The sequence below is a fragment of the Pecten maximus genome, chromosome 10 (genome assembly GCF_902652985.1).
Source record: "Pecten maximus chromosome 10, xPecMax1.1, whole genome shotgun sequence".
Lineage (NCBI taxonomy): Eukaryota > Metazoa > Mollusca > Bivalvia > Pectinida > Pectinidae > Pecten > Pecten maximus.
Window position 1 is genome coordinate 43,799,098 of NC_047024.1, and position 12,883 is coordinate 43,811,980.

Sequence of the window (12,883 nt, forward strand, 5' to 3'; positions counted from 1 at the left end):
GATTACCCCAACAATATCACTTACCTCTAGGTTCGAGGTCATAATAATGGCTTTATCAACATTTCCTTGACAAGATTTTTCTATAGATATTTTCTGACAGGTATTACACATCACAAGTCATTATTGCCTTACATCAGTTACATCTTTGTAATCTCTATTTTTAAATCATTATACATAATTATCATATTTTTTACATAATACATACAGATTTATTCTTCAAAGGCAATCATAGTAAATTAAGATTTTTTTTTTTTTTAAATTATTTCATCCTTACAAATCTTCTTCCATACAGAATGATTACGTCAGGGAGATACAGAATGATTACGTCAGGGAGAACTTTATAACAAATATAAAGAACCACATTGACAAACAATTTAATTTCTATAAATTACTCTGAAAAAAAAAAATTGTAATCATCAGTATTTTTTCAAGAATTAAATTATATGAATTTCTATATTTTGCTGCAAAACTGACTCAAAACATATATAGCTATCTATAAAAGTGTTCTTATTAAAATTTCTGTTTGCAGAAATACTTTCTACTTTTCTACAATAAAATTTCCTGTACAAAACTAGGGATTTATACAACAATCTTCATAAAATCTACTTTTTTAATTAATTATCATTATTTAAATGACCGTGCAGCCATTCTAACCCTGACACCGGGCTGCACTACTAGGGTCGAGATGATTCAATTATCTTAGGATTCACAAGTGCTACTATACGGTGTTTTCCTGCCGGGTGCTCCATTGAGCTGTGACACATATCAATTTTGCGGCTGAGTAAATCCTGTGTTACGGGAATGATGGGGAGTTGGTTAGCTAGGGGCTACACCGGCACAACACACAAATAACCACTATCGTTCACGATGACAGAGGGACCCTCACCATAATTTGTCCCTAATGGTGGATTAAATATCCCCTGACATGTTCCCCAAGGGCCAGGGGTTAGGAGGGGCCAGTCTAACATAGTAGGGGCCAGTCATGTAATGTTGTTGTCATGACAACTCGACACCTGCTCACATGTGGACAGAGAGAAATGACGACCACTGATGCTGGATCTGGTTTCAAATTAACGTATCATTTTCGATAAAATATTGTTAACTTACGTACACAACAACATTTAGATTGTGTCACTGTCGATAAAATATTGGTAACCTACGTACACAACAACATTTAGATTGTGTCACTGTCGATAAAATATTGGTAACTTACACAACAACATTTAGATTGTGTCACTGTCGATAAAATATTGGTAACGTACACTCACTGTCGATAAAATATTGGTAACTTACATAACAACATTTAGATTGTGTCACTGTCGATAAAATATTGGTAACCTACGTACACAACAACATTTAGATTGTGTCACTGTCGACAAAATATTGGTAACTTACACAACAACATTTAGATTGTGTCACTGTCGATAAAATATTGGTAACCTACGTACACAACAACATTTAGATTGTGCCACTGTCGATAAAATATTGGTAACCTACGTACACAACAACATTTAGATTGTGTCACTGTCAATAAAATATTGGTAACCTACACAACAACATTTAGATTGTGTCACTGTCGATAAAATATTGGTAACTTACACAACAACATTTAGATTGTGTCACTGTCGATAAAATATTGGTAACTTACACAACAACATTTAGATTGTGTCACTGTCGATAAAATATTGGTAACCTACACAACAACATTTAGATTGTGTCACTGTCGATAAAATATTGGTAACCTACACAACAACATTTAGATTGTGTCACTGTCGATAAAATATTGGTAACTTACACAACAACATTTAGATTGTGTCACCGTCGATAAAATATTGGTAACTTACACAACAACATTTAGATTGTGTCACTGTCGATAAAATATTGGTAACGTACACAACAACATTTAGATTGTGTCACTGTCGATAAAATATTGGTAACCTACGTACACAACAACATTTAGATTGTGCCACTGTCGATAAAATATTGGTAACCTACGTACACAACAACATTTAGATTGTGCCACTGTCGATAAAATATTGGTAACCTACGTACACAACAACATTTAGATTGTGCCACTGTCGATAAAATATTGGTAACCTACGTACACAACAACATTTAGATTGTGCCACTGTCGATAAAATATTGGTAACCTACGTACACAACAACATTTAGATTGTGCCACTGTCGATAAAATATTGGTAACCTACGTACACAACAACATTTAGATTGTGCCACTGTCGATAAAATATTGGTAACCTACGTACACAACAACATTTAGATTGTGCCACTGTCGATAAAATATTGGTAACCTACGTACACAACAACATTTAGATTGTGCCACTGTCGATAAAATATTGGTAACCTACGTACACAACAACATTTAGATTGTGCCACTGTCGATAAAATATTGGTAACCTACGTACACAACAACATTTAGATTGTGTCACTGTCGATAAAATATTGGTAACCTACGTACACAACAACATTTAGATTGTGTCACTGTCGACAAAATATTGGTAACCTACGTACACAACAACATTTAGATTGTGTCACTGTCGATAAAATATTGGTAACGTACACAACAACATTTAGATTGTGTCATTGTCGACAAAATATTAGTAACCTACGTACACAACAACATTTAGATTGTGTCACTGTCGATAAAATATTGGTAACTTACACAACAACATTTAGATTGTGTCACTGTCGATAAAATATTGGTAACCTACACAACAACATTTAGATTGTGTCACTGTCGATAAAATATTGGTAACCTACGTACACAACAACATTTAGATTGTGTCACTGTCGATAAAATATTGGTAACCTACGTACACAACAACATTTAGATTGTGTCACTGTCGATAAAATATTGGTAACCTACACAACAACATTTAGATTGTGTCACTGTCAATAAAATATTGGTAACTTACACAACAACATTTAGATTGTGTCACTGTCGATAAAATATTGGTAACCTACACAACAACATTTAGATTGTGTCACTGTCGATAAAATATTGGTAACTTACACAACAACATTTAGATTGTGTCACTGTCGATAAAATATTGGTAACTTACGTACACAACAACATTTAGATTGTGTCACTGTCGATAAAATATTGGTAACCTACGTACACAACAACATTTAGATTGTGTCACTGTCGATAAAATATTGGTAACTTACACAACAATATTTAGATTGTGTCATTGTCGATAAAATATTGGTAACCTACGTACACAACAACATTTAGATTGTGTCACTGTCGATAAAATATTGGTAACCTATGTACACAACAACATTTAGATTGTGTCACTGTCGATAAAATATTGGTAACCTACACAACAACATTTAGACTGTGTCACTGTCGATAAAATATTGGTAACTTACACAACAATATTTAGATTGTGTCACTGTCGATAAAATATTGGTAACCTACACAACAACAACATTTAGATTGTGTCACTGTCGATAAAATATTGGTAACTTACACAACAATATTTAGATTGTGTCATTGTCGATAAAATATTGGTAACCTACGTACACAACAACATTTAGATTGTGTCACTGTCGATAAAATATTGGTAACCTACGTACACAACAACATTTAGATTGTGTCACTGTCGATAAAATATTGGTAACCTACACAACAACATTTAGATTGTGTCATTGTCGATAAAATATTGGTAACCTACACAACAACATTTAGATTGTGTCACTGTCGATAAAATATTGGTAACCTACGTACACAACAACATCTAGATTGTGTCACTGTCGATAAAATATTGGTAACTTACACAACAATATTTAGATTGTGTCACTGTCGATAAAATATTGGTAACCTACACAACAACAACATTTAGATTGTGTCACTGTCGATAAAATATTGGTAACCTACACAACAACATTTAGATTGTGTCACTGTCGATAAAATATTGGTAACCTACACAACAACATTTAGATTGTGTCACTGTCGATAAAATATTGGTAACCTACGTACACAACAACATTTAGATTGTGTCACTGTCGATAAAATATTGGTAACCTACACAACAACATTTAGATTGTGTCACTGTCGATAAAATATTGGTAACCTACGTACACAACAACATTTAGATTGTGTCACTGTCGATAAAATATTGGTAACCTACACAACAACATTTAGATTGTGTCACTGTCGATAAAATATTAGTAACCTACACAACAACATTTAGATTGTGTCACTGTCGATTAAATATTGGTAACCTACACAACAACATTTAGATTGTGTCATTGTCGATAAAATATTGGTAACCTACGTACACAACACATTTAGATTGTGTCACTGTCGATAAAATATTGGTAACCTACGTACACAACAACATTTAGATTGTGTCACTGTCGATAAAATATTGGTAACCTACACAACAACATTTAGATTGTGTCACTGTCGATAAAATATTGGTAACCTACACAACAACATTTAGATTGTGTCACTGTCGATAAAATATTGGTAACCTACACAACAACATTTAGATTGTGTCACTGTCGATTAAATATTGGTAACCTACGTACACAACAACATTTAGATTGTGTCACTGTCGATAAAATATTGGTAACTTACACAACAACATTTAGATTGTGTCACTGTCGATTAAATATTGGTAACCTACGTACACAACAACATTTAGATTGTGTCACTGTCGATAAAATATTGGTAACTTACACAACAACATTTAGATTGTGTCACTGTCGATAAAATATTGGTAACCTACACAACAACATTTAGATTGTGTCACTGTCGATAAAATATTGGTAACCTACACAACAACATTTAGATTGTGTCATTGTCGATAAAATATTGGTAACCTACGTACACAACACATTTAGATTGTGTCACTGTCGATAAAATATTGGTAACCTACGTACACAACAACATTTAGATTGTGTCACTGTCGATAAAATATTGGTAACCTACACAACAACATTTAGATTGTGTCACTGTCGATTAAATATTGGTAACCTACACAACAACATTTAGATTGTGTCACTGTCGATAAAATATTGGTAACCTACGTACACAACAACATTTAGATTGTGTCATTGTCGATAAAATATTGGTAACCTACGTACACAACACATTTAGATTGTGTCACTGTCGATAAAATATTGGTAACCTACGTACACAACAACATTTAGATTGTGTCACTGTCGATAAAATATTGGTAACCTACACAACAACATTTAGATTGTGTCACTGTCGATTAAATATTGGTAACCTACACAACAACATTTAGATTGTGTCACTGTCGACAAAATATTGGTAACCTACACAACAACATTTAGATTGTGTCACTGTCGATAAAATATTGGTAACCTACGTACACAACAACATTTAGATTGTGTCACTGTCGATAAAATATTGGTAACTTACACAACAACATTTAGACTGTGTCACTGTCGATAAAATATTGGTAACCTACACAACAACATTTAGATTGTGTCACTGTCGATAAAATATTGGTACCTACGTACACAACAACATTTAGATTGTGTCACTGTCGATAAAATATTGGTAACCTACGTACACAACAACATTTAGATTGTGTCACTGTCGATAAAATATTGGTAACCTACACAACAACATTTAGATTGTGTCACTGTCGATAAAATATTGGTAACTTACACAACAACATTTAGATTGTGTCACTGTCGACAAAATATTGGTAACCTACACAACAACATTTAGATTGTGTCACTGTCGATAAAATATTGGTAACCTACACAACAACATTTAGATTGTGTCACTGTCGATAAAATATTGGTAACCTACGTACACAACAACATTTAGATTGTGTCACTGTCGATAAAATATTGGTAACTTACACAACAACATTTAGACTGTGTCACTGTCGATAAAATATTGGTAACTTACACAACAACATTTAGACTGTGTCACTGTCGATAAAATATTGGTAACCTACACAACAACATTTAGATTGTGTCACTGTCGATAAAATATTGGTAACCTACACAACATTTAGATTGTGTCACTGTCGATAAAATATTGGTAACCTACGTACACAACAACATTTAGATTGTGTCATTGTCGATAAAATATTGGTAACGTACACAACAACATTTAGATTGTGTCACTGTCGATAAAATATTGGTAACCTACGTACACAACAACATTTAGATTGTGTCACTGTCGATAAAATATTGGTAACCTACGTACACAACAACATTTAGATTGTGTCATTGTCGATAAAATATTGGTAACGTACACAACAACATTTAGATTGTGTCACTGTCGATAAAATATTGGTAACCTATGTACACAACAACATTTAGATTGTGTCACTGTCGATAAAATATTGGTAACCTACACAACAACATTTAGATTGTGTCACTGTCGATAAAATATTGGTAACTTACACAACAATATTTAGATTGTGTCATTGTCGATAAAATATTGGTAACCTACGTACACAACAACATTTAGATTGTGTCACTGTCGATAAAATGTTGGTAACCTACGTACACAACAACATTTAGATTGTGTCACTGTCGATAAAATATTGGTAACTTACACAACAACATTTAGACTGTGTCACTGTCGATAAAATATTGGTAACCTACACAACAACATTTAGATTGTGTCACTGTCGATAAAATATTGGTAACCTACGTACACAACAACATTTAGATTGTGTCACTGTCGATAAAATATTGGTAACCTACGTACACAACAACATTTAGATTGTGTCACTGTCGATAAAATATTGGTAACCTACACAACAACATTTAGATTGTGTCACTGTCGATAAAATATTGGTAACTTACACAACAATATTTAGATTGTGTCATTGTCGATAAAATATTGGTAACCTACGTACACAACAACATTTAGATTGTGTCACTGTCGATAAAATATTGGTAACCTACGTACACAACAACATTTAGATTGTGTCACTGTCGATAAAATATTGGTAACCTACACAACAACATTTAGATTGTGTCACTGTCGATAAAATATTGGTAACTTACACAACAACATTTAGATTGTGTCACTGTCGACAAAATATTGGTAACCTACACAACAACATTTAGATTGTGTCACTGTCGATAAAATATTGGTAACCTACGTACACAACAACATTTAGATTGTGTCACTGTCGATAAAATATTGGTAACTTACACAACAACATTTAGACTGTGTCACTGTCGATAAAATATTGGTAACCTACACAACAACATTTAGATTGTGTCACTGTCGATAAAATATTGGTAACCTACGTACACAACAACATTTAGATTGTGTCACTGTCGATAAAATATTGGTAACCTACGTACACAACAACATTTAGATTGTGTCACTGTCGATAAAATATTGGTAACCTACACAACAACATTTAGATTGTGTCACTGTCGATAAAATATTGGTAACTTACACAACAACATTTAGATTGTGTCACTGTCGACAAAATATTGGTAACCTACACAACAACATTTAGATTGTGTCACTGTCGATAAAATATTGGTAACCTACACAACAACATTTAGATTGTGTCACTGTCGATAAAATATTGGTAACCTACGTACACAACAACATTTAGATTGTGTCACTGTCGATAAAATATTGGTAACTTACACAACAACATTTAGACTGTGTCACTGTCGATAAAATATTGGTAACTTACACAACAACATTTAGACTGTGTCACTGTCGATAAAATATTGGTAACCTACACAACAACATTTAGATTGTGTCACTGTCGATAAAATATTGGTAACCTACACAACAACATTTAGATTGTGTCACTGTCGATAAAATATTGGTAACCTACGTACACAACAACATTTAGATTGTGTCACTGTCGATAAAATATTGGTAACTTACACAACAACATTTAGACTGTGTCACTGTCGATAAAATATTGGTAACCTACACAACAACATTTAGATTGTGTCACTGTCGATAAAATATTGGTAACCTACGTACACAACAACATTTAGATTGTGTCATTGTCGATAAAATATTGGTAACCTACACAACAACATTTAGATTGTGTCACTGTCGATAAAATATTGGTAACCTACGTACACAACAACATTTAGATTGTGTCACTGTCGATAAAATATTGGTAACCTACACAACAACATTTAGATTGTGTCACTGTCGATAAAATATTGGTAACTTACACAACAACATTTAGATTGTGTCACTGTCGACAAAATATTGGTAACCTACACAACAACATTTAGATTGTGTCACTGTCGATAAAATATTGGTAACCTACGTACACAACAACATTTAGATTGTGTCACTGTCGATAAAATATTGGTAACTTACACAACAACATTTAGACTGTGTCACTGTCGATAAAATATTGGTAACCTACACAACAACATTTAGATTGTGTCACTGTCGATAAAATATTGGTAACCTACGTACACAACAACATTTAGATTGTGTCACTGTCGATAAAATATTGGTAACCTACGTACACAACAACATTTAGATTGTGTCACTGTCGATAAAATATTGGTAACCTACACAACAACATTTAGATTGTGTCACTGTCGATAAAATATTGGTAACTTACACAACAACATTTAGATTGTGTCACTGTCGACAAAATATTGGTAACCTACACAACAACATTTAGATTGTGTCACTGTCGATAAAATATTGGTAACCTACGTACACAACAACATTTAGATTGTGTCACTGTCGATAAAATATTGGTAACTTACACAACAACATTTAGACTGTGTCACTGTCGATAAAATATTGGTAACTTACACAACAACATTTAGACTGTGTCACTGTCGATAAAATATTGGTAACCTACACAACAACATTTAGATTGTGTCACTGTCGATAAAATATTGGTAACCTACACAACAACATTTAGATTGTGTCACTGTCGATAAAATATTGGTAACCTACGTACACAACAACATTTAGATTGTGTCACTGTCGATAAAATATTGGTAACTTACACAACAACATTTAGACTGTGTCACTGTCGATAAAATATTGGTAACCTACACAACAACATTTAGATTGTGTCACTGTCGATAAAATATTGGTAACCTACGTACACAACAACATTTAGATTGTGTCATTGTCGATAAAATATTGGTAACCTACACAACAACATTTAGATTGTGTCACTGTCGATAAAATATTGGTAACCTACACAACAACATTTAGATTGTGTCATTGTCGATAAAATATTGGTAACTTACACAACAACATTTAGATTGTGTCACTGTCGATAAAATATTGGTAACCTACGTACACAACAACATTTAGATTGTGTCATTGTCGATAAAATATTGGTAACCTACGTACACAACAACATTTAGATTGTGTCATTGTCGATAAAATATTGGTAACCTACACAACAACATTTAGATTGTGTCATTGTCGATAAAATATTGGTAACTTACACAACAACATTTAGATTGTGTCACTGTCGATAAAATATTGGTAACCTACACAACAACATTTAGATTGTGTCATTGTCGATAAAATATTGGTAACCTACACAACAACATTTAGATTGTGTCACTGTCGATAAAATATTGGTAACCTACACAACAACATTTAGATTGTGTCACTGTCGATAAAATATTGGTAACCTACACAACAACATTTAGATTGTGTCACTGTCGATAAAATATTGGTAACTTACACAACAACATTTAGATTGTGTCACTGTCGACAAAATATTGGTAACCTACACAACAACATTTAGATTGTGTCATTGTCGATAAAATATTGGTAACTTACACAACAACATTTAGATTGTGTCACTGTCGATAAAATATTGGTAACCTACACAACAACATTTAGATTGTGTCATTGTCGATAAAATATTGGTAACCTACACAACAACATTTAGATTGTGTCACTGTCGATAAAATATTGGTAACCTACACAACAACATTTAGATTGTGTCACTGTCGATAAAATATTGGTAACTTACACAACAACATTTAGATTGTGTCACTGTCGATAAAATATTGGTAACCTACGTACACAACAACATTTAGATTGTGTCACTGTCGATAAAATATTGGTAACCTACGTACACAACAACATTTAGATTGTGTCATTGTCGATAAAATATTGGTAACCTACACAACAACATTTAGATTGTGTCACTGTCGATAAAATATTGGTAACCTACGTACACAACAACATTTAGATTGTGTCACTGTCGATAAAATATTGGTAACCTACGTACACAACAATATTTAGATTGTGTCACTGTCGATAAAATATTGGTAACTTACACAACAATATTTAGATTGTGTCACTGTCGATAAAATATTGGTAACTTACACAACAATATTTAGATTGTGTCACTGTCGATAAAATATTGGTAACCTACACAACAACATTTAGATTGTGTCACTGTCAAATTATTTAAAATATATCAAATCAAAACTGCTCCAGAGACCATATATATCACATACTATCCCTGAGAGCTGGGATCACGGATGATTTTGTATATGATAATTCCCTTATCCCCCTTCAGACTGGTCAACAAAACTGTAGATCTGACATGATGTTTTTGTGTCGTTACTTACAGCATCCTTCACACTGAAGACGTGGCAGTAGTGATTTTCATTATCCCTCGTGATGTAAGCGAAGAAATTCATACTATCGGCGTCCTGGCAAGCACAGAAAATATTCCCGATTTCGTGGTCACATATCACTTTCTGAAACCGAAATAAGCTTAAGTAAAGGAATCATCAGGACATTTTACCCTGACAAAGAATCTCCAAAATCAAGTAAGGTGCAGAACTTGATAGTGTGATGTTATGGTGTGATGTTAAGGTGTGGTGTTATGGTGTGGTGTTATGGTGTTGACTGTTATGATGTTGACTGTTATGATGTGATGTTATGATGTGATGTTGTGGTGTGATGTTATGGTGTGATGTTATGGTGTGGTGTTATGGTGTGGTGTTATAGTGTGGTGTTATGGTGTGATGTTATGGTGTGGTGTTATGGTGTGGTGTTGTGTTATAGTGTGGTGTTATGGTGTGGACTGTTATGATGTGATGTTATGGTGTGGTGTTATGTCGTGATGTTATGGTGTGATGTTATGATGTTATGTTATAGTTCGTGTTATGGTGTGATGTTATGGTGTGATGTTATAGTGTGGTGTTATGGTGTGGACTGTTATGATGTGGTGTGATGATGTGGTGTTATGTCGTGATGTTATGGTGTGATGTTATGGTGTTGTGTTATGGTGCGATGTTATGGTGTGATGTTTATGGTGTGATGTTAAAAAAATGTATGGTGTGGTGTTATGGTGTGGTGTTATGGTATGATGTTATGGTGTGATGTTAAGGTGTGATGTTATGGTGTGATGTTATGGTATGGTGTTATGGTGTGGCGTTATGGTGTGGTGTTATGGTGTGGTGTTATGGTATGGTTTGTTTATGGTGTGGTGTTATGGTATGGTGTGTTTTGGTGTGGTGTTTGGTGTGTGTGTTTGGTTGGTGTTTGGTTGGTGTTGGGTGTGGCTGTTTATGGTGTTGTGTTATGGTGTTCTGGTTGGTGTTTTACTGTTTGGTGTGTGTTTGGTGTGGTGTTTGTTTGGTGTGTGTTGGTGTGGGTGTTTGTTTGGTGTTGGTGTTTTTGGTGTGGCTGTTATGGTGTGGTGTTCTGGTGTGGTGTTATGGTGTGGTGTTCTGGTGTGTGTTCTGGTGTGTGTGTTCTGGTTGGTGTTTGGTATTTGGTGTTATTGGTTTTTCTGTGGTGTTTGGTTGTGTTTGGTGTGGTGTTCTGGTGTGTGTGTTCTGGTGTGGTTTTCTGCTGTGCTGTTCTGGTGTGGTGTTTGGTCTGTGTGTTCTGGTCTGGTGTGGTGTTCTGGTCTGGTGTTCTGGTGTGGTGTTCTGGTCTGCTGTTTGGTGTGCTGTTCCCCCCCTGTATGGTGTGCTGTTATGGTGTGATGTTATGGTGTGGTGTTATGGTGTGGTGTTATGGTGTGATGTTATGGTATGGTGTTATGGTGTGGTGTTATGGTGTGATGTTATGGTGTGATGTTATGGTGTGGTGTTATGGTGGTGTGGTGTTATGGTGTTATGGTGTGGTGTTATGGTGTGATGTTATGGTGTGATGTTATGATGTGATGTTATGATGCGATGTTATGGTGCGATGTTATGGTGCGATGTTCTGGTGTGATGTATTTTTCCAGTCTGCTGAAATGTGTTAACTGGTACTAATAAATCCTTTTAATTAGATAAAACAGTTACTGAATAAGATAAAATAGTCACTTGGTTTTACATGATATTTCAGAATTACAGTAATGATTTCTTACCTCAGACTTTGCATCTATAAACTTGACACCACGAAAAGAGATAGCCAACTTAATGGTAGGAATTTTTGCGATTACATCGGCAGATTTCTGAATAAAAGAAAAAGAAATGAAAATTCTCCTGAGAAAGACCATAGAAAAATCCCTAGAAGTTAAAGGGTCAGAGTGAAATCATTTTTATACATAATTCTGATAGCAATTGATAATAAGGTACAGTGTTGCTTTTAGAATAAATGACAAGTCTTATATAATTCCTTGTGTATATCAATAAAAACTTCTCTGCAAACTCGATATCTAGATATCCACTTATTATCTAGTTTTTATTGTAGACCTTCAAGACACAATTGATATCTATAAATATCCAGTTTTTATCTAGTTTTTATTGCAGACCTTCCAGACACAATTGATATCTATAGATATCCAGTTTTTATCTAGTTTTTATTGTAGACCTTCCAGATGATGTCAACCATTCAATAAGTAAACATTTCTACTTAACACATTTACAGATCTGATTTAACAACAATATTTCACATCTTTATGTGGTTTTAACATTAAGTCCC

General features: G+C 33.9%; 1 protein-coding gene across 2 annotated transcripts in view; it reads right to left on the minus strand.

The window, feature by feature from the left end:
• LOC117336317 (ankyrin repeat and SAM domain-containing protein 1A-like) overlaps positions 1–12,883 on the minus strand; it is a 227,448-nt gene that overhangs the window by 28,770 nt on the left and 185,795 nt on the right. For both annotated transcript variants that reach the window (XM_033896807.1, XM_033896808.1), the window contains exons 23-24: positions 12,327–12,413; positions 10,588–10,719 (exon numbers count right to left, since the gene is read on the minus strand). In XM_033896807.1, the coding sequence (XP_033752698.1) occupies positions 10,588–10,719; positions 12,327–12,413 (219 nt within the window). The remainder of the gene's footprint in view (positions 1–10,587; positions 10,720–12,326; positions 12,414–12,883) is intronic.